The 27,555-nt window shown below is 41.2% G+C and overlaps 1 protein-coding gene across 1 annotated transcript; it reads right to left on the bottom strand.

The window, feature by feature from the left end:
• Positions 1-73: 73 nt before the first annotated feature.
• On the bottom strand, positions 74-25,933 carry atic (5-aminoimidazole-4-carboxamide ribonucleotide formyltransferase/IMP cyclohydrolase). Its single transcript, XM_034195142.1, has 15 exons — positions 25,802-25,933; positions 25,488-25,614; positions 25,256-25,399; positions 16,098-16,186; positions 15,795-15,946; positions 12,547-12,703; positions 4,541-4,666; positions 4,328-4,435; positions 4,163-4,248; positions 3,972-4,061; positions 3,757-3,882; positions 3,548-3,640; positions 3,279-3,461; positions 503-658; positions 74-420 (listed from the first exon to the last, which is right to left on the bottom strand). Exons 1-15 carry the CDS (start codon positions 25,818-25,820, stop codon positions 301-303), a joined length of 1,776 nt encoding a protein of 591 aa, XP_034051033.1. The 5' UTR covers positions 25,821-25,933; the 3' UTR covers positions 74-300.
• Positions 25,934-27,555: the final 1,622 nt, after the last annotated feature.

Here is a 27,555-nt window from a genome sequence, read left to right as displayed (position 1 = left end):
AGCGGACAGGAATCCGTTGGAGTGACTGAGAACTTTAATCCCTGTAAATGGTCAAAAATTGAAATTACTCAAGTTCTTTGAAATTCTGAGACTTTAATACTAAAACATGGTTGACCTGCATTGGCAATCCATCCCACTGTAGTAGGACCACAAATACACAAAATTATTCTGAATCTGGTAGCGGACACATTCATAAGACACACAATTAGGAATGTTTTAGTACCATAATGTTAGAAAAAGGCTGCCTGATTTATGATAGTGAGTTCAGCTTTTAGACAATCGGGTAAAGTGTCTGGACACTCAGTGGTGGAAGAGGCGCACTTTGGTGTGAAACAGAGTGATGCCCTGCTCGTTACAGGCATTAATCACAACATCATCAGCAGCAGAGCCAGCAGGAGCTGAAATATAGTCAACGCCACTCTACAAAGAGACAGAACAGTAGTACAGGTTGTTAGCAACTCAAGACGCATCTGACTCTGAAGGCGGACTGATTAACATTTACCCGTTTGGCACGATCAATGTTATCTCTGAAGGGGAAGAAGGCATCAGAGCTGAGAGCCACCGCCTGCAAAGAGCTGATCCAGTTCTTCTTCTCCGTATCTGACAGAGGCTCAGGCACTTCTTCATACATGGACTTCCAAACTGCCAGATCAGGGCCCTAACAACACAAACCAGTCAGTTACCTTTAAAGGCCAAACAAAACACTTGTCAGACATTAAGATCTTATAAAATAACCCCTGAATCAGGTTGACCACTGAATAAAAGGAAATGATGTTTGGTCAAGACTGACATGTTTATATTCATGACTGCAACAAACTTGTACAAAGATAATGCTTTCCTGTCATTCTCCACTATTACATTACATACACTGTTATGTTACTGCATTACGAAATTCACATTTTTCAGACAATACCCATAATGACAACATGAAAAAAGATTTTTCTGTTTGAGATCTTTGCAAATTTATTTAAAAAAAAACAACCAACTGAGAAATCACATGTACATAAGTATTCACAGCCTTTGCCATGAAGCTCAAAATTAAGCTCCGGTGCATCCTGTTTCCAGTGATCATGCTTGAGATGTTTCCAAGTCCACCTGGGGTAAATTTAGTTGGTTGGACCTGATTTGGAAAGGCACACACCTGTCTACATATAATGTCCCACAGTTGACAGTGCATGTCAGAGCACAAGCCAAGCATGAAGTCTGGAACTGTCTGTAGACTCTGAGACTTGAGGCTGTAACTGCTGCCAAAGGTGCATCAACAAAGTATTGAGCAAAGAGTGTGAGTACTTGCGTACATGTGATTTCTTTCGTTTTTGGAAATGTATTAAATAATAAGACTTTTTCATGTTGTCATTATGGGGTGTGGTGAGTAGAATTTTGAGGGAAGAAATTAACTGACTCCATTTTGGAATAAGGCTGTAACATATAATGTGGAAAGGTGAAGTGCCATGAATACTTTCTGGATGCACTGTATTTTATGACCCCTGAACAACTTTTATATGTTACATATGCTCAGTGTGATGTGTGTACTTCCAGTACAACTGAATATTTAAAGTTTCCACAGTTTTGTTAATCTTGTACAGTGGTCCCTCGCTATAATGCGGTTCACATTTTGCGGCCTCGCGGATTTTTTTTAGTGCAATTTTGCATGCTTTTTTTAACAGCGCATTGTGTTCTGCGTCCTTATCAGGTGGGCCGGTTGCAGCACCGTCGGCATCACCACGATTGCTCTCACTGCCTCCGATGCGCTTACTGAGTCTGTGGGCTCGGTAAATGCCGCAGCGGGCCACTCACACCGCCCCCGTCTGCTGTGCCAAGCTGTGTCCAACTCCAGCAACAGGTCCAGAGACTATGCTCACTGTTTTGATGCGGAGCGCTCCGGCAGCCCACAAGGATAGACTTCTTGCAGAAAATCTGCAGCGCCCACTGCATGGTCTCGGTAACCGCAGCCACAGAGCTCCGTGGCCATGACTTGGATTCTTTATAAAAAAAATAAAAAAAAGTGTTTACACAGGAGAGAAAAGTGAGAAAATGTTAATGCCTGTTTGAGAAAAGTGTATAAAGTGTGTAGTGAGGGGTTTTACAGCCTTAAAACATCTATAATTGTAAAAAAAGAATGCTGACTACTTCGCAGATTTCGCCTATTGTGGGTTATTTTAGAACGTAACTCCCACGATAAACGAGGGACCACTGTATATGAGATGATAAAGACATGTAAAGTGGAAGAGAGATGCATGCAGTAGCAGTTTCTGCATTTATTACACCAACTGCTGTAAGAGGACATTCTGTCCAATATGTGAAAGGAAGGTAAAAACCTGGGCACTGAGAATTTCATTTTCTTACTACTTCACATCAACAGCTTTTATCTGGATGATGCTTTGAAAACTGCACATCCAAATGAAAACTGAAATTAGTGGTAATGGTAATTATCACTAATATTCATTGGTTAGAGTGCAACAAGAACAGGTTGTTCTGTGGGTATAATGATTCATTTTATATTAACACCAAAATAAATACAGTTATGAGGTCATATACTGCTGCAGGTAGATGGCACGGAATAATTATTATTATTTTTTTAATTCTTCAATAAACCTCCCGCCTGGAAAAAAGCTGGATGCTATTCAGAGACTAAGAGCGTGCACACATTTCCTGTGTGCACAGATCCCACTGCCTTGGTAGAAACTACTGCCAGAATGAGTGACTCAAGGACACTGCATCGTACCACATGTGTGATGCCCTCAGGGTCCTTCAGTAAACTCAGCAGTCACATGACTGTGCAAAGAGCTTTCTACTGCACGCACACACCCTAAGGAGACCCATGCCAGAACACATTGAATTTATTGGCCAAAGTTAGGGACAGTTTCCTTACTTTTTTGGTCAAGTTTAGCTTACTGATCCATTCATTAATTTTCTAAACCTGCTTTAGTCCAGTAAAGGGCAGGTGGGGGATTGGAGCGATCAAAGAAATAAGGGTATCTTTGGTCACTGATTTGCCAAACTGAAATGTCTTCTGGCCATTTTATTAATTAAAAAAAACCTATCCAAGAGTCTGCATCCTCTACAATTGTTGTCGTTGCCCATAAAGCAGCTAGTGATAAAATAGGCTCATAAATGGTAAAATGTGTCTAGAGCTCAGAGACCAGTAAGAATGTCTGGTACCTAAACGTCAGTGATCCCACTCCATGTGATAGCTAAATTAACACTTTGCTTTTCATTAATTAAATGTAGGACTACACTCCTGATCCAGTTATAGCGTTTGCATTACTGCCCTTTACCTCTCCAATGGTTCCACTGACGTACTGGTCAATAGCATTGGCCATTTCTGCTCGCTTCACACCACTGCGAAACTTCATTCCCAGGACTTGTGGGTGATGTCTCAGCCACCAGTTATCAGCTTTGTCGCCAGCCAACCGGGTGCAGTGGATGCGAGACTGCTGACCCGCACCAATGCCAATGACCTGTTAGCCAGACAACACAATATAAACTCATGTTCCAATTTCAGTTGTATCTCCCCAATTAATGTTTGCTTTCATTCCCAAATTACCTGTCCGTCTTTGGCATAGCAGACGGAGTTGGACTGAGTGTACTTGACAGCGATGGTGGCCACGGTGAGGTCACGCACAGCATCTTCACACAGCTTGTAAACAAAATTCAACCAGAGTCAGATAACCAGTTTACAAAAGACTGCATCAACAATACAAGTGGAAGGACTTAAAAATGCAGATGAAAGTTTGTTTTATCATAATTACTGACCGAGCCCTTGGAGACAACATTGTTGAAGAATTCCTTATCAATAACTGCTCCGTTCCTCTTTTGTTTGAGATACAGACCAAATAGTGTTCTGACTTCAGCGTCGTCAGGCTCGTAGTGTGGGTCCATCTGAAACAGATACACATAGTCCAAAATGGAATAATAATAATAAAAAAAAAAATTAACTCTATAGTATTTAAAAAAAAAAACACATTCACCTGAAGCACACAGTAGTTGCCATTTTTCTTTGTTGACAGAATTTTTAGTGCTTCCTCTTCATAACCAGGAGCAATAATACCATCAGACACCTGTAGAGTAAGAACAGTTCAGTGAGGAAAGGGGGGGGGGGGGGGGGGGGGGGGGGTGAGGCTCTTTTATGCTGCTGGGCAAGGAGATCAGGAAAGTCTACCTCTCTTGATATAATCTTGGCAGTGGGAATATCACACACATCTGACAGAGCAATGAAGTCTCCAAAAGACGACATCCTGTCAGAACCTATGGAGACATTCACAGTATAAATATAATCATGCAACATGAAAATGCTGTTGATTTTCAGGAAGTCATTCTTTCTGACCCCTCGCCCTGGCGTAGGCTGTGGCTAGCGGGGTGAGATCCTTCAGCATGTCATGCACCATGCACACCTTGGCATCCTCCTCACGTAAAGGAACTCCTACTGCAGCTCCTTCAAAACAGATGGGAACATGATTAATAGGTTTCAGTGCGACATACACACCTGCACTGAGAGTTTGTGTGTGTGCGCATGTGCACACACAGACACTCATCTTACCAGCAGGGCTGACATGTTTGAAGGAGGTGGCAGCAGCTATGCCAAGGGCCGTCTTAAGCTCTCTGACCAGCTGCCAGCCATTCAGAGCGTCACACAAGTTGATGAAGCCAGGAGAACCGTTCAACACTGGCAGAGAGACAATGAATGGAACGCTTCAGGGCCTGACTGAACTAGAAAACATTTACATCCAACCTGACCGTGATAAAGAATACAGTTTCCTTAGTGCGGCTGAGCACTGAAAACTCAACAGCAAAAATTAGTTCTCTAGTTTTTGACAGTCCCCGATTCAAGATTAACAACAGAACTGCTGTAAGTAATTGGACAGTAACAGTTTCGTCATTTTGAATGAATGAATTTTTATTCGGTGTGCGCACACACACATTTAAAAGAATCTCTCAGAACAAAAAATAAAATAAAATAAGAAAATTCCCCAGTTTTGTGTGGCCGAAAGGATGAAGGCTGAAGCAAAAGATTATAAATGCCCCCTCCGCTTTCACCAGTTGCTATATGGGTGATTCTTAGACTACGGGCACTTATGTCCTTTGATCATATTGTATGAAAAACAGAAACAAGGGGAAATTTCACACTTTTATAGTTATCTTTACAATGAAAGTGTGTTAAGAAATTTGTTCTAGTAGTCTATGATGACTTTTTCACCTTTTTTCAGCATCATTATATGCAAATATTGCCGTTTTGTGCTTGTCCCACACCCAGACTTTTGATCTTCAATGATAAAGAAAAGTTTTTTCTAATGTTTTAAAATATCTCTGAATAAAATATCAGTAAAATAATCAAAACATAATTGGGGTATTCAATGTCATACAACTGTTGTGATTTTTTTTTTTTTTTTTTTTTTTTTTTTTAAACAAAATGTAGTTGTCCCACACTATTGCCATAATTTCCACCACAACACTGTAATGTCCCTTTAAACAGTTTGTATGAAAGATTGTTTGGGTAGTTTCTATGGAGATAAACAGTGACATCAGAGCACATGTATATAGCGCCAAATCACAACAAACAGTTGCCCCAAGGTGCTTTATATTGTAAGGCAATGGTGTGGTGGAAATTACATTTACAAGGCCAATAGTGCCCATAGTTAAAGAATCACCCATATACACATATGTACACTCAAATACCAAAAAAAAAAAAAAAAAAAAAAAAAAAAAAAAAAAAAAAAGACAAGCAGAGACAATATAGATTAATCGAAAATATTTGTACACAGCAGAACAGCAATATAACGCACAGATAAAAAGAACTAACAGTCAGTTAACCTAATTTATCATACAACAATAAATAATTATATTGTTTTTATGAAGCCAGCCAAAGTACCAGATAATTTAATACTATCAGACCCAGAACCATGTGTACCCCATTAAACAGAGCTGAAATGAAACCATGTGTGGTGGTGGGAGACTCAGCTGTAATTCAAAGGGTCAGTGTCGTTGCCAGCACATTTCAGCACTGTCAGGTGTGAAGTTGACGCTGTCTATAAACTGTCGCGGCTGCTTTGATGAAAAGGCAGATCAGTGTCACTGCTCCTCTACTGCTGTCTTCAGGCTGGGAGGACAATTTATTTTGATGTTTCAAAACAAATTCCAGGTGTATTTTGCTACATTTGTAATGTTGCAAGGATGAAACACACTGCACGTTGTACTGGACACGTACCACATGCACCGCACTTGTGTACACCCGGTAGCATTTTTGCCACACTGCATTTTCTGTGACTTTTTTGGTCATGAATTTTACACTGAATGTTCAGTTTGGGCTTGCATACAAGCAGCTCGTTAGGTGATCCAGCTGTCACATGACAGCACACCTCATGTCAAGCATTTTCTAAAATATAAACTCACCCGTTTTGATTACTTTGATAGCCATATCCTGTGAGTGACACAGCGTCATGTGGCTTTAGTGGGCAGCAGCTCAGTGGCAGATTGGGGGTGGGTGGTAAAGCGGGTGGGTGTAAGATAAAGCAAGTGGCGACATTAACCCATTTTACCCCACTGGCAACAATTGTTGCTGAAGTGTATCACTGTCAATTTCTATTCACAATAAAAAGTCTCAAAGGTACTAATGGAACTTTTTCCTCTCATTTCCTCTGAGTATTTATATTAAATTCACTTCCAGGTTTGTTAGCATTCATGTCAGCTTTTGCTGCCATTGTCAGTCCTGCTTTCAAGAATCAAAACGCATAATGGATGTTTGGCACAGACAATTCATCACACCTATTAGACTAGGTTTTAGTATTTTTTTTGTTTTTGTTACTTAATGCTGACAACTTACACTGTATTTGTTGTCTTTCTGCTGCCTGATTCTGTTTTTTTCTCTCCGTTTGAGGTGCGGCTCCATCCATAAGTGGGAGTGGGTGTCTTCTGCAAGCCTCCCGTCCTGGACAGCAGCATGGTCTCCCAAAATGTCACGTACCTCGTTTATCGCGGGAGTTATGGTCTAAAAATAACCCACGATAAGCGAAATCCGCGAAGTAGTCAGCGCTATTTTAAGGCTGTAAAACCCCTCACTACACACTTTACTCAAACAGGCATTAACATTTTCTCACTTTTCTCTCCTGTGTAAACACTTTTTCTTCTGGGCGAGAACATTATAAACAGACACATGCAGAACTCTCCCTTCGCTCACTATCTCTGGAGGTACAGATGTGGGACCCGGAAAGAATCCAAGTCCTCTCTCGGTGGCCACGGAGCTCTGCGGCTGCAGTCAACAGCCGCATGAAAACAGCGAGCGTAGTCTCTGGACTTGTTGCCAGATTTGGCGCAGCTCCGCACAGCAGACAGGAGGACGGTGTGAGTGGCCCGTTGCTGCGTTTACCGAGCCCGCAGACTCAGTGAGAGCAATCGCGGTGATGCCGACCGGTGCCGTGACCGGCACGCCTGATAAGGACGCAGAACACAATGTACTGTTTAAAAAAACAAAACAAAAAAAAAAAAGCAAAATTGCACTAAAAAAAATCTGCGAAACTGCGAGGCCGCGAAAGGTGAACCGCGTTATAGCGAGGGACCACTGTATATTCATATTGTAAATTGTGTCAGTAGCATGGCCCAAGCAGCGGGTCACCCCTTTGAGTCTGGTCTGCTTGAGGTTTCTTCCTCAAATCAGAGGGAGTTTTTCTGTCACCTGTGTTCTTGCTCTAGGGGTTGGTAAGGTTTGACCTTACTTGTGTGAAGCGCCTTGAGGCAGCTTTGTTGTGATTTGGCACTATATAAATGAAGTAAATGAAATGAATTAAAAAAAAAATCTGGGCATAAATGGGTTAAGCGACAATGGCCCACAAGTAGTTTTGAAACCTACCAATTCATTAAAAAAAAAAAAAAAAAAAAAAAAAAAAAGTTATTGACTGTCCAACAAGTTTACTAATTTTGACATCACAATTACTTGTGGACATAACTAAAGGCCCCCCAACACTTGCACGACTTTGATCCACGCACTCTGCCAAGCATGAGTGTAAACGCTAACTCGTAAACCGTGCGCAGCTTCGTGCAAGTGTGCAAAGAAAATTTTGAAATGTTCAAAATCTCCATCACGCATTAATTACATGAACTTCAAGCAAAAAAAAAAAAAAAAAAAATTCAAAAACATGAGTGCGAGTGATTGCATCAGCGCACCGCATCACAACGCAGCTCATCTGAACGATCATAAACATACTGCTCACAAGAAGGAAAGAACATGCAACTGTTTTACCAAGCCATTACAATATAAACATGACAAACAGTTACCTTTTTAGATGGTTTCAAATGATTTCTCCACCTCATTCAGCACGCGCATGCGCAAGAACAGCCCTCTGTGATTCTGGAAGCAATTAGAGGCATTTTCAACAGCCAACTCGAAGAGCAAATGGTTATATATATGCAGCGTTCAGCTCACAACACGGGGCGTCCAGCTGGGAACACAGCAGGTGGGATAGTCACAACGATGCGTGTACAAGTGCACATATCAAAGTCGTGACGTGTCAGGGCACCTTAAGTTTTAAGAAGCTTAAACTATAAATCTCTGACCACAACAACAGATATGAAACATTCCAAATAGAATAACTGGACAACTGCAATGGAGGAAATAAGTATGTGATCCCCCGCTGATTTTGAAAGTTTGCACACTGACAAATAATTAGATAGTCTATGATGTTCATGGTAGCTTTATTTTAACAGTGAAAGAAAAATAAAAATTACATGAAATGAAAAATAAAATTTCATTGCATTTCATCGACAGAAATAAGTATTTGACCCCCTAGCAAAACATGACAATACTTTGTAGCAAAACCCATGTTGGCAAGCACAGCAGTCAGATGTTTCTTGTAGTTGCTTACTAGGTCGGCACACACATCAGGAGTAGTTTTAGTCCACTCCTCTCTGCAGATCATCTCTAAATCATGGAGGTTTTGAGGCTGGCGTTTGGAAACTCGAAGCTTCAGCTCTCTCCATAGATTTTCTATAGGATTAAGGTCAGGAGACTGGCTAGGCCATTCCATGACCTTGATGTGCTTCTCATGGAGCCACTCCTGTGTTACCTTGGCTGTATGTTTTGGGTCGTTGTCATGTTGAAGACCCATCTACAACTCATTTTCAGTGTCCTGGCGGAGACAAGGAGGTTGTTACCCAAGATTTTGCAATACATGACCCTGTTCATCTTCCCGTTGATGCGGTGAAGTCGACCTGTCCCCTTAGAAGCCCCCAAAGCATAATGCTTCCACGGCCATGCTTGACGGTGAGGATGGTGTTCTTGGGGTCATATTCAGCATTTCTCTTCCTCCAAACAGAGTTCAGGCCAAAGAGCTTGATTTTGGTCTCATCTGACCACAGCACCTTCTCCTAGTCTCTAATACATTCATTGGCAAACTTGAGGCAGGCCTGGATGTGAGCCTTCTTGAGCAGAGGGACCTTGCACGCAGTGCAGGATTTTAAACCATTGCGTCTCGTGTATTACCAAAGGTTTTATTGGTGACCGTGGTCCCAGCTGCCTTGAGATCATTAACCAGCTCCCCCTGTGTAGTTCTAGGCTGATCTCTAACCTGTCTCATGATCACTGAGACCCCACGAGATGATATCTTGCATGGAGCCCTCAGCCTAGATTGACTGACGGTCATGTTGTACTTCTTCCACTTCTGAATAATTGCACCAACAGTTGACACCTTCTCATTCAGCTTCTTACTTATGGTTTTGTAGCCCATCCCAGTCTTGTGTAGGTCAACAATTTTGTCTGACATCTTTAGACAGCTCTTTGGTCTTGCCCATGGTGAAGATGTCAGCGTCTCACTGAGTTTGTAGGCAGGTAGCTTTTTATACAGGTGACAATTTGGAAATGTGTCTCATGCAAGTAATGACTTCACTGAGATTAGGAGTATGTCAATGGTCTGTGTGAGCCAACATTGCTCATGGTTGGTAGGGGATCAACTACTTATTTCCCCTCAATGCAAATTGATTTTTATTTTTCATTTCATGTAATTTCGATTTTTTTTTATATTCTATCACTGTTAAAATAAAGCTACCTTAAAAATCAGACTGTTTATTTGTCAGTGTGCAAACTTTCAAAGTCAGCAGTGATCACAGACTTATTTCCTCCACTGTGTCAAAATTATAATCATCCCACAATGCTTTGTGCTGCAGTGACATCACCGCGCTAATGTCTTGAAGACAAGAATCTCTGCAAATAAAATTTGACCAGTGAAGATAACGCGGGCCCAATTGTAATAGAGATTTGAAGGAATGAAACGACTTGTTTTATGCCGACGACAGGTGGCAAGACCTTAACTGCCCAAATGATCATAATTCAGTCATGTCCAACACTAATATATTTACATTTAGCAGGTGCGGTGTGCTGATTAATTAAAATATGTGATTTAGATCTCAGTCAAGACCCAAACAATTTGCAGTGTACAGAGAATACAGTGTACTTTTCTTAATGATTGATGTAAATCAAGTCTAAGACACATTCAGTGACAAACGTTCAAGTGTCCATCCCATGAAAGTCATATTTGTATTAAAAATAAAACCTTTAGATTGACCATTTCTTGGTGGCCTGTGAACCTCTGAAAATAAATGCACTGTGTATGCAAATGGCTGTATTTCAATAGTTAATACTACATTTGTTAAAACTGAATGTCTACACTACAGGCCCTTATTGATAGTTTCATTTAAGCTCTATTGTGGTGGTGTACAGAGGAGAAATGACAATCTGGATCACTGTCCAATTACCTATGGACCTGACTAGACACGAGGCAGAAGAAGCAGCTTGTGGGGGAAAGGTGACAGGTCAAACAAACACTGGAGGGTTGGGTTATCTGCTGGGTAACAGCATATGGGGAAACAGGTAAACATCAGTGACTACATGCCTCCAAAAGTTAACGTATAGCATTCTACACATTTTTCCTTCCTTACAGAGACCCCTCCAATGTTGCTTAGCATCTATGTGGTAACTGTGGTGCCAATGGTCTAATGCACAGATACTGTGAGCTGCATATGTAAACATTTGACTTGCATTATATAAATAGTCAAACTGGAAAACTGGATTTGATGATCCAATGTAAGTTTAGCATTTGTAATGTAGGTAGATCATTTTGACCTGGTTATTTTGAAAATAGCCTGCAAGCCACAAAAAGTGGGGGCACAATCAATTAACAGGAAGAAGTTTAAAAAAAAAAAAAAAAAAAAAAAAACAGCAGGCAATACGTGCAGTGCAGCTGTAACACTGATACCACAGGGCTCCATTCTATTACAATCGACCACAATCCAAAAAAAAGTGCAAAAATGGGATGAAATGGCTTACTCCAGCTTGCCTCCAACAGGCTGCAAGTGCAGACCTGCAACCCCTAAATAACTAAGGAGCTGTGCCAAGCTGTGCCCTCGACCAGAACACAAATGCTGCTTTATGGAGCTAAATCCAGACCAAACGTTTTGTAATCTGAAAATAAAAAAAGATTGAAAAAAAAAAAATACATTTTGAAACTGAATATTTATCCCAGGCGAGTGAGCTGTCCAAAAAATGACCTCGAACCCCAGAGGGTAAAACATCAAAAATGACCAAGAGTGGTCTAGAATTACCTGTAATAGAAATCTTTAGCATCACTTTATTTACAGGTATCAAGACAATACAGTGGAGAGAAAGTGTTAAGTCATTATCTATCCAAGTACCCACATTTCCTGAAAGCAACATCATGTGAGGACTGATTGCTCCCTGTCACTCATAATTCCACGCCCCTCTCAATCGAAGCCAAGCCCTCCCATGCCAAAACGGGGCCAAAAGTTTGAAACTGAGAAAAAAAAAAGATCTGAAGGTGAAAAAAGAAATATGAAAATAAATTTGATCAAAATAATTAGAGCTGAATCAAAAATTTATTTAAGCTGAAAAATATCTTACACTTATTTTTATTTTGATATTTTTTAAACGATTATAAAATTCAAGAACAAACATTGAATTTTCAGTTTCAAAATTTATTTTTTCAATCTTTATTTTCAGATTACAAAACTTTGGCCTGGATTTAGCTCCATACTGCTTCTGCATCAAAATATTTACCCTGCTGGAGCACAAACAAACAAGTTTAAAGCTGTACTCACTAGGACTAACCCGTTTAAAGATATCTGAACAAGACTGAAGCTGTTAAGACAACGAACACCTGGAAGGTACCACGTACTAGCAGCGATTTGGCGAATCGAGATGAAATTTTTGAACAGCTTGAAAATTTCACCCAATTTCAAATCTGGTGCCAAAGATGGCGGTAACTACTACGTATACATCGTTTGTTCAAGATTGACAAAGATGGCTCAGAAGGTAATATGATGCATTACAACACTCCCAGATTTGCTATTTGGGATTAGACAGGAATGAACGGCACTCTCTGGAATAGCCCCATAAGACTCTGCATCCCATAGTTACCCACAACTCTTTACTCACTGTAGGTCCATTGAAGAACTTGCACATGAAAAGAATTGAACTGCTCATATTTTGCCTCTCAATCATACATTTGGGTGAGTCGACAGTCATGATGTGTGTGGGAGGTCTACCTTTTAGGGGGAGGGATGAATGCAGGGTGTAAAGTTGGGCAGGTGCTTGGTGAGGGTTCATGCCATAGCGCAGGGGCAGCTGGGAAACACCGCAGCTGTACTGTCTTCGAAAATAGTCTGTGATGGCCTCATCGTATTGTGCTGTATGTGTGAAGGCCTGAGAAGCAAAGCACATCAAGTACACCAATCTGACAAAACATCAGCAGAGTGTCAAACTGTCAAGTTCAAAGTCTACGTGACAAAGTTTTTCAAAACTGCTTCAAAAGGCCCATCTGGGCCACTGATGAATTTGATACCTGCAGAAATACAGAGACAGCACTCCAAATGCAGAGGCTGCAACAGCTACTGCTCAATAAAAAAAAAGGTTATCTACTGAACACAACGTGCTGGTCATTCCATTGAGTGGGTTGAAACTCAGTTGATCAATATTAAACTCATCACCAGAGAGATATTCCAGAAACACTGTTAAGCAACTTATCTTTGTATTTAAAACGCCAGCTCACTGAAACCCTGCATTTTCAATTTCAAATTAAAAATCAATGTCTGAGTTTTTATAGCTACGTGTAGTCAAATTACCCCGCAAAGAAGCCAGATGATGATAGAAGCCAAGCATTTAAAACTACCCTGTATTAACCTGGAAGTCCACCGTCTATGTCACACATCACCACAACAGACATTGGTGATTTTGCAGAGCAAGACCATAGAGACGGGCGACTGTCAGACAATATTTGGATTAGTTTGTATGAGGGCTGCACAATCACAACCCCTCGCTCAATATATAATTTAAGTTGGAGTTTTGTTTAAAAAACACAAAACAATTGAGGAATCCACCATTATAACTCAAAGATATGGGACATCTTTAACTGGTCCTGTAGCAATTCAATTGTAATTGCCATCTTCCTCATTTTCAACCTCCCGTGCTTTTTTTAGTAGGGGTGGGACAACTAATGAAAATCAGTTGATTAGTTGGGTACCACTAGTCATCGTCTAGTCGACGACTAAATTTGACATTGAATGAATTGAGCCAATTTCAGAACTTCATGGTGAAACTCAAATGTGACATTTATTTGCACAAATAAAGGACAAAATCACACGTTAGCATGACAGGCGATCAAACGGTATCAGAGGACCTGCGTGGGCTGTCGGAAGTGGAGAGAGCAGCCGTCATTACTTACTATGGCCAATATACCGGCTCCTCTGCGGTTATTTAAGCCTCCCTTCTACTCCATGGGGGCAGACTATTTTGGGCCTTATCCCGTGAAGACTGGAGGATGCAATGAGAAACGCTGGGGTTTAATCTTCAAGTGCCTCACCACAAGGTGCGTTCATCTGGAGCTGTTGAACAGCTTAGATTCCGATGGAACAAAGACAAAACCTGCATTATTTACTAGACTACGTGCTTGACCTAATTCACCTGCCAAGGTTCACACTTTCTTCACTGAGTGAAGAGAGTGGTGGCAGTTCATGCAAAATTAACTTTTATTATATTATGAATCCCTTAGCTAAATGCTAAGGAATAAAATTATAGTGTTGCCAAAGAAAATGATTTTATGACTTAAATCTTTAAAAAAAAAAAAAAAAAAAAAAAAATCCAGTGCCATTATACTTTTAATTTTACAGTTTAGGAGTAAACTGTAATTGCTAAATAACTTGTTTAGGGGAGAACAGGGGCTTTCTCCCTCCCCAAGAAAGCCAACCGTGCAACTTTTGGGACGCTGACCTTTGAATGAGTCTCAGCTCTCACGAGAAACACATACACATGCTCCTATCAAGACATTGGTGAGCTAGCAGCTTTAAGGACAAGCCAACAAAGGTGTTACTTCATACATTCATAGTCATTGCAGAGCCGGTGATAGTACAGTGGATAACGGGGGGGAAAAAAAAAAAAGAAAAAAGAAAAAGAAGCTTCAAATGGCGATGCAAGCACCAAATTTGGCACTCTTTTAAAAATGCCAAGTGGCCACATGAACTTTCAATAGGCAGCCAAGAAGGGGGCAGAATTTAAAAATGCTCCAATCATATTGAAAGGTATTCCATATTATTTGTCTGATCATAAAGATTCCAAAAAGGTATAGTTTGGACTATCTTTGAATGAATGTTCTGGAGTTATGGGGTATAAACAGCAAGAATGGTGACAAAGGTCACTTTCAATTTGTACAGTGGTCAAAAGTTAAAGTTGCACAATTTTGGTAAAAACTGATGCAAATTAGTTGAGTGAATATGGTTTTAAAAAGGAATAGTTTGCATCATGTATCATGCTTAGTTATGTTACAGGGTAGCCTATGTCACATGTCATAGAATCCAATGGATGCCGACATCGTTTAACCTTTACTTTGCAAACCAAGCATGCAACACAGTCAAAACTATTCCATTTATTAATCCTTTTAGCTCAACCAGTAATATGCACCATTTTTTTTTTTTTTACCAAAATTGGAGCAACTTTAACTTTTGACCCCTGTACAAACTGAAACTGACCTCTGTGTTTTTGCCGTTTTTACCCCATAACATTCATTCACAGATAGTCCAAACTATACCTTTTTGGAATCTTTATGATCAGACAAATAATATGGAATACCTTTAATATGATTGGAGCATTTTTAAATTTTGAACCCTGTGTAATTCTTCAACTGACCCCTTCTTGGCCACCTATTGAAAGTTCATGTGGGCACTCGGTATTTTTAAAAGAGTAATGTCTAAGGAGTATGTGTGCCAAATTTGGTACTTGTATCATCCTTTGAAGGATCCCTCAGTAAGTATTCACTTATCTGCTGCACTATGACAAAGTGGCAAGAAAAAAAAAGTGTTGTCAGCAGAAGCAAGGAAAAGAAAAAAGCGTGTGAGTGAGAGGTCACACATGGGCCAACCTCAGTTGGGCTTTCTTTGAATAGCGAGAGCTGACATAAAGAAGCGTGTAAAACTGATGAAGACCTTGCATTCTTGTTGTTACACTTAACTATAGTGAAATAACATCTGTTCTCTGCATACTGTCACTTTCTTGACACGACTCCATGGACTGCGTTTGCAGGCTCCGTTGAATCATGAATACTGTCACGTTGTGTTGCTAGCCGACATGTCCTTTAAAGACCCACTCATGTTTCACAACAATGTAAGAGCTTGTAGTTAACATTATGCAATTATCAGATTCAAGGCTGAAGTCTAGCTTCAACATGAAGACAGTTCTTACTGGGAAGAAAGTTTGTGCTCTTTGTAAAGCCAAAAAAAGAAAAAAAAAAATTCAAGATGTTTACTTTGAGAGCCAAAGTCCTGCGTGTATCCAGAGATGTGTCTTTATCTCCCGAGTTCTCCATTTCTGTGGCTACCAGAGGATAGTCAGCAGGGTCACACACAATTGTGACCCGATTATGATTTTTGGCTGCTGCTCTCAGCAGAGTTACACCACCTGGGAACATGAAAGCACATTTTTGACAACACATGCCATCATTATTAGTGGAGAAGAAAAGATTTAGTTTTCAGTATTCTGTAGTATAACTACCAAATAATTATTAATATGCTTGTGCTGTACACAGATTCATCTCCTTGACATGACTCACCAATATCAATTTGCTCCACAGCATCCTCCACTGTAACATCAGGGTTTGAGACAGTCTTCATAAACGGGTAGAGGTTGCACACCACCACTCTTCAAAAGATTGAAAACACATTTGGCATTGTATTCAACACTGTGGTCCTGTTAAATGTTTCTCCTCAGGAAGCCCTTTCCAGACAAAAAAAAAAAAAAAAAAAAAAAAAAATGTAGCGCCCTTGCTCCTCCCCAAAACTGACTGAACGCCCAGTAAGTGTCAATGAACAACTGACAACAGTCTCCCAACTTGTGAGTGAACGCCAAGCCACCATCATGAGTCGTACTTATGCACCAACACTTGACACCAGCCATAAAAAGAAGGAAACCTTCTACGCCAAGCTGGACCTGCTTCTATCCCAGCATCTGTCAAGACCATTCACCTCAGCGACTTCGATGCCTGAGTGAGAAAGCACTACCAGCTCTGGAACAGAACCATCAGGACAAACTGAGTGGCCAAGTGCAATGTCAACGGCACCCTGCCTCTCACAAAGTGTGCAAAACACGATCTCGTCTTTATGAACACCACCTTCAGGCAGAAGCAAAAATTCAAACCCTCCTGGCAACACCCTCACTCAAAGCATCTGCTCTAATACATCACTGCCTGAACTTGCGACAAGAAAGATGTCTTGGCTACCAAGGCAGTGACTGGTGGAGACAACTGGATGGATCATTGATCTGCGCGAGGATCCAGCTGAACAGCCACCAAGAGAGGAGGCCTGGAACCTGGAAAACTGTCAAAAGGTTCAACACTGCCAAGGTTTAAGACCCAGAAACTAATGCAGATTTTCAACAGCACCTGATGAAAGAATTCCCCATCAAGTACTCAGCTCTGGCTCCTAAACAGTGGGAGGAGCTCAATACAACAGCTGCCTGCTAAGAAACACAAAGCGAAAAGCTTTCCTCAACACCCAGAAGGAGCCGACCTCGCAAGAGAAAAAGTCTAGACTCCAGCAAAGCAATGCCACAAAATAAAGCTCACAAACTGGGGTGGAGGATCAACAAGGCCGCTGAAATCCTGTCCCTCGCCATCAGAAATTACAGCAGAGGCTTTTTCAAAGCCACCAAGGCAATCAATGACCCCTCCAACCAAGGACAAGCACCTCTTCGAAGCAACGATGGCTTTAGGCTGTTGAAGACATTGGTGCCCAATGGAAAGAAAATTTTGTAGGACTCTTGAACACCAACCCAATCGTTGAGGAGGAGAAAGTGCTCAGCCATTTACCAAGACATCGCTTAAGAACTCAGCCAAACCACAATTCTCCAAGAAAGTTGTTGCCATTAAAGGCATGAAAAACAAGGCATCTGGGAAAAATCAACATTCACCTTGAGGGATTTAAAGGAGGAGGTCTCTTATGCCAATAACTGCATCAACTCATCAAAATATGGATTCAAGCAGAAATACCAGCAGACCTGAAAAACTAGGAGTGCCACCATCTATAAGCAGAAAGGAGACATGTCTGACTGTGGAAACCATCACGGAATCTCTGCCTACCACAGGAAAGGTTCTTGCACCGATTGCCAACAACTGTCTGAGACCACCAGCAAAAAACATTCTGCCTGAAACACAGAGTGGCTTCCGACATGATCTGCACTGTCCACCAATTAATTGCACTTCGCCTTCACTGACTTTACAGAGGTGTGCAACAGTGTCTCTTGCCCACTTCTATAGAAGATCCTGAGCAAAACGGGCTGTCCGGAGAAATTCATCAAGATCACGAGGCTTCTACATGATGATGTCTGCCACAGTTCTGGCAATTGGCACAAAAATTGAAGCCTTCAATGTTCAATCAGGAGTAAAGCAGGGCGGTGTCACTGTCCTACACTCATCTTGATGGCAACAATACTCCACCTGATTAAGGACAAGGTGCCACCATTAACTGACATTGTGTACAGAATGGATGGAAAGTTCTCCAACCTGAGCCAGAGTCGATAAGAAAATCATCACTATTCCGCTCCTGGACTTGCAGTATGTCAACGACAGCAGCGTGTCATCTTTCAAGGAAGGAGGTCTTCAGACAATTCTTGAAACTTTTGAAGAAGCTTACAACAAACTTGATCTTTACATCAACCTGAAGACGACACAGGTCCTGTATCAGCCTCCGCCAAACATGATCCAAAGCTTTCTGCTGTGAAACTGTACAGACAGATCCTGGAGAACACAACACACTTGCCATACCTGGGCAGCCATGTGTCATCAAATGCTGACATCGATGACACGATCCAATGTGACTCAAGCGTGCAGGAACTGCCTTCAACTGGCTTCGCACCCACATTTTCTGGAAGAGACTCAACATGAGACGAAAATCCTCCTCTATAAAACTGTTGTCATGCCATGTCCTGCTGTATGGATCTGAGACCTGGACCACCTGAAGACCCTCAAGACCATCAATGCTGCCTGAGGTATATCCTGCATCAGGTGTGAAGAGTGCTGTACCAACATCAGCATCCTGGCTGAAGCAAAGTTGCAGAGCATAGAGTATCATCAAAAACCAGCTTTGGTAAGTGTGCCACTTCGTTAGGATGGATGACAACCAACTTCTCAAGCAGATCTACTCCTAGCTGAGAGAAGGACAGTCCAGAGAAGGGCAAAAGATATGCTACAAGGAGCTCATGAAGCACAACCTCAAGAGCTGCTCCATCAACTGGAAGACCTCGGAAGAACAAACAAGGGACCGAGCCAGTTGGCGAGCAATGATTAACACGAGGGTGGAAGTCTTCCTAAAAAAAAAACAAAAAAAACAAAAAACAAAAATGCAGACAAGTAACACAGGAGAAAAGGAGAAATAGGAAGGAGAGTGCAAGATCCTGAATGACAGAACTTCCCACAGCAACCACATGCAGCATCTGTCAAACACAGTTGCATCAAGAAAGACGGCCTGTTCAGTAATCTCCGCGTCCACTATCCCATATGTGAATTGATCAAGGGACAATTTTTCTCGGCACCGAGGGATTGCCACGACGGTCCTGCAGAAACGCACACGGATTTTGTGGTTTAATCACATGGTTTTCATTGTTTACCAACCCTCCAGAGGTGCGGTATATTCTCAGAGCTTGACAATACCATTTGCCCGCTAGCCCGGTGCCTATTTGGGCTACTTTTGGGCCACTACAATTTAGAAAATGATGGCCCGCTTGGGCCACTACAAATATTTGCAAAATCCCATTTATTTTACTTTTTTTTTTTCTTGCAGCAAAGTTGAATTTCTTCACATCACCATGTCATCAAGTCTGACATGTTTGTTTTTGTCTTGCATCACACTCCGGCAGAGACTCATGCACACTTCACTGAGGAAAAAAAGATTTCAGGTCAAAGAAATGTGTGTTGCCCATGTTTGGAGTGTGCATTGAACAGGGTTATTCAAGAGATTATAGTTCAGTTAATTTCCCCCACTTCTTTTCTCCCCTACCTCATCTCCACAATTCCTTATTAATATAGTATACATCAGAACCGTGGTCCACACCCAAACAGTTGGTGGCGGTAATGCACCCTGTTTGTTTGCAAACCACCCATAAACTCGAAAGAAGAGCAGTGTGCATTCTGCCATTTCCGTTACCATTCTTCATGAGCATCTTTAAATTCTCAGCATGGGAAGCTGCAGAAAACAAAGTAGATGCAAACAGAACAGACCGCTTTGAATTAATTAAACTCTAATATGTTTAAGTTAGAACCACCCAAACAAGTCAAGAAAAACGCCAGTTGCAACTTAAAAATTCATTCACAACACTTAAATGGTATGTAAAATGGAAAACTTAAATTAGTAAGTGCATGCAAGGTCAGTTCAACCTTAAAAAAAAAAAAAAAAAGAAAAATCATGAAAATTTAAAACAAAAACAGGTTAAATAGTAATTTAACACAGGTGTTACTGACATGCTCAACAATAAGAGTTACATACAAAGTAAGTTCAAATAAATACGTTCATTCAAACAAAAACTGAAATGCAAGAAAAGTTGTAAACTAATGCCAATTTTGTGTGTTCACTAATTTCAGTCTGAAAATGTACAAAATTGCATCAAAATCTAAAAATTTCAGCGGCTGTAGTTCACGTTGTGCACATTTGCCTGGGCCAGTAGAATTTTGGTGGGGCCAGTAACTTCTCAAGGCTACTGGCCCTGTGGGCCAGGGGAAAAAGTAATGTCTAGCCCTGATTCTGCTTGTTTCAGACCATCTATGACAATGCAAATTTATGGACAAACTTAATTTACATTGTACATCTAAATTTTTGGAGTAATAAACAGATTCTGAAGACTGACATTTTAGATATTTATTCATTGAGGCATAGTGAGTTAACATACAGGCCTTTACCTGTAGTGAAATTTGACAATTTGACATTATGTAAGGTTTGGTGTCAACTCACACCATACATATTTTTCATCTCAACCCATAACCGATTAATCTGATGTAGGCAAAGCACAGAGCAACATAAAATATGCACAACATGAGTATTCGGGAGCAATATTCAAGTGATAGAAAAGAACAGATTAATTCTAGTGTTTCCCCTACAGACCTGGTCAAGGGGAACCCTTGCTAGTCCAGCAATATAAACCAAATGCTGACAAAAATAATGAAAAATCAAAAGCCAAGTATCAATTCATTTGTAAATTAATCACTTTGTCGCCTTGACTTAGCTGAGGCTGCTCTAGAAGTGAGGAATGAGAAGTCTTAGTTGTTTTTTTTCCCCTGTTGTGTCACGCTGCGCACACACACACGTCAAGAACATGTTAATGACTTTTCTTTTGTAAGTACATGGACATGAAGTCATTTTCATGTCAAGATATAACTTAATGGACCTCCGTGGCATATGTAGCAGTGAACTCTGTCACAGAAAATAACCCCACTATAGTTATCTTTATGGGGTGGTGAACAAGCGGTTAAGTGCACATCTTTCCAGTGTGTAAGGTTCGTAGCTCAAGGCCACTCCTGCCCATTCTCCATGTAGACTTGTGTCAGAAAGGGCACTTCGGATCTGCTGTGCCAACCTCAAGTGAAAACAAGGGAGGAGCCGAAGAGACTTATTTATTTTATCTTTACCTCAGATTAGCAATATACAAAGAAACAGATCTTAAATCTGTGTATCAACAGTAATTCAGGTTATGGTTAAGATTTTTTTTTTTTTTTTTTTTTTTAAATGGAAGTTTAAGGTGCATTGGATACTTCACTAAGCTTTTCAAACTAATTAAATTACATTTAAAAAACAGAACAGCTAGGAGTCACAAGACGAGCAGCATTTCTCCAATCAGCCATAAGCTAATTCAACTACACATGCTTCCTGATGTCACAAGCTCGTAAATCTAACCATGAGCACGTGACTTGCCCAACATACACAGACCACGTCCTTGGAATCAAATGGGTGAGTTTGTCTTTTCCCCCCTTTCTTTCTTACCACTGTTGCTAAAGTGCTTGTTCAGGGAGTGGGTAAGGTTTAGACCTTGTGCAGCCCCTTGATTTGGCACTGCATAAATAAACTGAATTAAAAACCATGGTCCTTGACCTTTTCCCAGGACAATTTTCACCACATTTCCCCTCATTTTTCTTTTTATGTGAAACTGCATATTAACAGTACTGCGTACAGTTTGATTATTTGAAGCTCATCTGAAAAGACTTGGGCATGGACTTGTTCCTGGGATTCTTTGTCATACAGAATTATGCCACGATTGACAGTCAACATTTTAGCTTCCACCTCTGATATAACCTTGTTAACCTGGTAGTGAGGCAAATATTCAAAGCAGAGTCCTTTCAAGCAGGCATGTAACATAAAAAGTCAGGAAAAATTGTCTAGAGTTCAGTGGACTCTCAGCCACATTGGCCTCACCCATCCTCAGCTGAAGACAGGCTGGCAGAACTCCCTGCAAAACTGTATGCAGTCCATACCCAAGTCTTTACCTCTGGGTAATTCTTTGCATCTAGGTACAAATATCTGATGGCAAGCTGTGTTGAGCCTGCACAGAGCTGAGCATGTGGTGGCTGATGAAGTCAGGAGTCTGACCAAACTCCCCCAAATTTTTTTAACCTGTTCAAAACCAGAAGGAGTTTAACCAAACTTTGCCCAACTTGTGCTGATCTTCACCAAGTAAATGGGATATTAAGACATCCCGAGGGGTGGTAGAACACAAATTCCCTGCCATAAGTATAATTTACACTTTAAAACACAGATTTTGTGATTATCATTCTGTTCCAAGAGCCCAGACAAGACATCTTGTGTATGAGCATCCCCGCTGGAGGTAACTGAAGCATTCATGTATAAAGGCCTACTGACACTTGCATGACTTTGATTCACGCACTTGCACGACCTGTGTCATGCAGGGCAGTAAACTGGTCTTTAACAGGTGTAGACTGAACGTGAGAGGGGCACCAGCGCATGCAACTGTGCAAAGAGAATTTTAAAATGTTCAAAAAAATCCTTCACGAATAAATGTCGTGCTACGTGGCGCGATCTGCTCGCCAACACGACGTGCAGCTCATCAAGTGGAGTAAAGAAGTGAACAGAGCAAGTGGCTGCATCATTGCACCGCATCAGAGCACAGCTCATCTGAAGGATTATAGTGAGATCTTAAATCTATCATAAATATACTTTTACAGGTGCAGACAAGAAGGAAAGAATATGCAACTGTTTTACCAAGCCATGACAATGTAAACATGACAAATAATTACCTTTTTAGACTGCTCCAAATGCTTTCTCAAGCTCATTCAGTGTGCGCCTGCGTGAAAGATGATGCTGGAGTGGTACACTGCAATTCAGGAAGCGATTAGAGCCGTTTTCAGCAGACAACTTACAGAGAAAATTAATCTATGAAAAAATTATTTTATATACGCAGTGTCCAGCGTACAGCTCATGGCAGGCGGTGGAACAAAGCACTGCATCCAGTTGGGAACAAAGCAGGTGGGATCGTCACGACAACATGCATGCATGCAGCAAAGTCATGCAAGTGTCAGTGCAGCTTTAGTCACACTTGCAGTCCAGAAAAAGCTAGACACACACAGACACACACACGGTGTACATGCTACATGGCCCAAACGCTCATGTTGTTGTTTGGCTTTCAGGTGCTCCTGTATGTACAGGGTCTCCACAGCAGATCCAGCAGACCTTTGCAGAGGGATTTGACACATTTTATGCCAGATGCCCTTCCTGACACAACTCCAGTTTTACCTGGAGAAACAGACAAGCCTTGGTCTTCCTAAGAGGTCTCTCATAAAAGTACTAACCAGGATCCACCAAGCTTAGCTTCTGAGATCCAATGGGATCAGGCGTACACAGAGCAGACTGGCTGCTACCATGGCGCCAAAGTTCATAATATGCAGAAGCCTAATATAAGATGACGCAAATAAAATCTGGGCAAGATCCCATAGCTGTTTGTTGCTTTCCGTAGCCGGCAATCAATGTACGGCTATGGAAAGCAGTGCTTTCCACGAACCCTAACCCTTTTCGTGGCTATAGAGAGCAGTACTGAAAGCACTGACAGGTCAATGTATGTAATTTTTTTATCTACATGCCATAAGAAGGATAAGGATATACAATAACATGCTTTTGGAGGGCAGTATGCATTTTCAGAGGCCCGATGTTCATGCCCAGTCACCCAAAATGACAGATATTCGCCCGAGTTAGACGAGGGTAAATATCTGTCATTGCGGCCGACAGCATGGATGGAGGGTCTCAGAAAATGCATACCACACGACAAATGCGTGTTATTTGCATTATTATCACTTACTGAGATACACAACACGCGCACATAAAAAGTTGGCTCACTTTAACTTTTGTCATGTCAGCTGGCGCGCGCTGCTCTCCAAATTCGGCAGTGCATCCTCATCAAGCTGGCTGCTGTTCATTATCGTACTATCCATGAGAAAATCATCCGGAATATCCATATTGGGACCAACACAAACTTCTCTCCTTTTTATGTTTTCCTCTGCGCGCTATGACGTAATTTGTTTACACACAGCAGGCGGGTATGGCGATACTCGTTCGCTACTGCGGGCGGGTATAGCCAGGTTGCGTCGAGCTACCAGCCTAGTAACGCCTCAGTAAAGTGACAATAATGTGGAATATTTTTCAATGATTGGAGCATCTTTTAATTTTGACCTCTGTGTAATTCTTCTATTGACCCCTACCTGACCAACGATTGAAAATTCAAGTGGCCAATCGTTTTTTCAAAGGCAGTGGCTACGGGTACGGACCCGTATCTACAGGAGGTGATGGTCTAGTGGTTAAGGTGTTGGGCTTGAGACCAGAAGATCCTGGGTTCAAATCCCCGCCTGACTGGAAAATCACTAAGGGCCCTTGGGCAAGGTCTTTAATCCCCTATTGCTCCCGGTGTGTAGTGAGCGCCTTGTATGGCAGCACCCTGACATCGGGGTGAATGTGAGGCATTATTGTAAAGCGCTTTGAGCGTCTGATGCAGTCCATAAATGCAGTCCATTTACCATTTACAGAGACCGTTCTAAAGATACGGAGGGTGTCTTACCGACCAATCAGAATGGGTAAATATTTCTATACCCATACCATATGCGGCTAAAGGTCCGGTGTCACGTAAAATTCTTTCCGCCTTGCTTAGAAAACCGCGCTTTGAACTTGAGGTGGATGGACGATGAAAGAAGCAAAAAACCTTCGCAATTTACGTCAATATTTGATGAATTTCTTCATTTACATTTGATGAATTTCTTAAATTACAGCAGCTTCATTAAACATGTACAAGAATGATTATCAGCACAGCAGTGAGCTTACAGACTGACAGTTGCCAGTTACAGCTTCTGAAACAAGGGAGAAAAAAGAAACAGCACAGTTCAGCTGAAGCATTAGCGGATGTAAAATATTCTGTGTCTGTTAAGAGCACTAGAGTTCAGTGGTTAAGAGCTTCACCGCTTGTTCCACGTGTGTATTTCCCACTGGTGTCACGTACGTCCACTCAGTGAACCTCGGTCCGTACCTTTAGCAGTCCCGCAGAAGATACGGCTGTACGTACCTGTAGCCACTTTGTTTTTCAAAAGAGGATTGTCTGAGGAGTATTTCTGCCGAATTTGATGCTTTTATCACCATTTGCAGGATTCCCCTCTAAATATTCCCTTATCCGCTGCACTAATGAATGCACAATTTGTTTAAACATTTTCCACATTATTTCATCAACCCTTAATACCTGACCAGGCTGTAGCCCAGCTTCTCCATGTCTGCAGTGTCTGTGGGGGTGTTTCTGGCCAAAATGCCTCCATGAACAGCAGGGTGCAGGGTCTTCACCCTTCCTCCCAGCATCTCGGGGTGACCAGTCAGCTCAGACACATCCCTGAGACAAAGTCCACTGACTGGTTAACACACGCATACCAGTATGTGGCAATATTTGCTGGTATTTGTGCAACGTTCTGCATCATCACCTCACAGCCAGTCCAGAATCACGCAGGGCTTTAGCTGTGCCACCTGAAGCCACCAGCGACAGTCCAACATTCACCAGCCTTCTGGCAAAGTCCAACAGACCACTCTTATCTGACACACTCAAAATTGCTACAAGGATATGGGGGAAAAAAAATGTTAAAATGCTTAAGTTTTCTCGAAGTTAAACAAGGACGGAGGCAGAGTTAACCACCTTCATGTTGGCAGGCGAGCTAGCTAGCTCTGGCTACTTGTTTAATATACAACAAAAGTTTTCACAAGTAAGAAACAAACGGCATTTTCGACATAAAGAACTCACCGAGCTGTGAGCAGGCCATATTCACAGTAACAGTCGAGATATCTTCGGAAAAGTTATACTCAGTAAACTTTAACTACAAAGAACAAATCAATCAGACACACGCGCTCCTTCACGCGATTTAAAGACCCGCCCTAATCACTGGAGGAGGAGAGAGACAAAAAACACTAGAGGGGACATTGTCATGCACTGAACGTGTAGCTTGGGTCGCCATCTTTGCTAAGAAATTCTATATGTTCCACGATGTAAACAAAACAACATGCGTTTTGTTTATACCACAAAGGTAGCAGAAATGTTTGGAGAGCGGGAATTTGCGCACGAATTGCTGTTATTTAATATGTGTATCTTTTTTTGTTAATAGAACAGAATTTTATGTTAAAACAAAAACTTTTATTGCAAATCAGCAACTGTTGGATCTAAGTAGGGAGGGGTGTTATTTCAAAAAATTTTGGAAATCTATAAATGTTTGCATGGAATATGGAAATATACACGGAAAAAAACCATAACAGGATAAATTTTGGCTCATTTGATTCTAAAAACACATATGGACGGAGCCAGTGAAGATATCGGGTTCAAAAATCGCCAAAAATATTAATGAAAATGTCATATCTTGAGAACCGCTGCACCTAGAGACTTGAAATTTGGCTCCAAATGTTGCTTGACCCCAAGTTTATATTCAACTTCTATAGTAACAATAAGCCTATCTGGTGTTTTTAAGAGTAATTGACAAAAAACCTAATTTCAGTACATATGTTACGATCAACTGTAACAAACAAAATCTATGTAGTTTTTATTTCAGGAACATCAGTTGAGTATAATCATCACATGTAAAGAATGACATGGCCACAATGAACTACTTATAAGCAACAGAGTGGTTTTCTACATCAACAGCACATATATGATACACGCATTACTTGAAATTTTCAAACGCTCCGTCCATATGGGTTTTTGGAAGCAAATAACCCAAAAATTATACTGTTATGGTTTATTCCATGTATATTTCCATATTCCATGCAAAAATGTATAGATTTCAAAAATAATTGAAATAACACCCCTCCCTAATCTAAGTTGACTTGTCATATTTCTGTCAGGTACCCGTTGTGAGGTGCTTAAAATTGACTTTAGAATGATTTAAGAGGTTTTACATTGTCATGTGATCCTTAATAATAACATTACTCCCTTTGATCAGTAGAGAGTCTGACTCAAAGAGTCAGACTCAGACACGCTGGTGACGTGCTCCCCTGTCGTTTATTATGAAGACTGCCCCTCCCTGAGCCTGGTTCTGCTGGAGGTTTCTTCCTGTTAAAAGGGAGTTTTTCCTTCCCACTGTGGCCGAGTGCTTGCTCACAGGGGGTCGTTTTGACCGTTGGGGTTTTACATAATTATTGTATGGCCTTGCCTTACAATATAAAGCGCCTTGGGGCAACTGTTTGTTGTGATTTGGCGCTATATAAAAAAAATTGATTGATTGATTGATTATTGCTGAATTTTTGTGGAAATAATTGTTGTACAAAAGCTTCAGAGAGCTGTTGCTGGGATAGAGGATGACTGGAGAGCAGTTTTAAGCAGAAACTAAGCGATAATCTGTGAATTGCTGCTGATGCTCCAAAATGACGCATGTGCAGTGAAGGCAGGGGACTGCTCAGAAGGGGGAGTGCTGAGCCCCTCACACCAGTGGCACTCTATGATGTCATAGAGTGTTATCTCACCTCTTTTTTCCAAAAACCTTATTGAACATAACAAGTGTACAATCAAAT

The sequence above is a fragment of the Thalassophryne amazonica genome, chromosome 2, assembly GCF_902500255.1.
Source record: "Thalassophryne amazonica chromosome 2, fThaAma1.1, whole genome shotgun sequence".
NCBI lineage: Eukaryota > Metazoa > Chordata > Actinopteri > Batrachoidiformes > Batrachoididae > Thalassophryne > Thalassophryne amazonica.
The sequence above is the reverse complement of the archived record's forward strand: the minus strand, read 5'-3'. Positions and strand labels throughout refer to the sequence as shown.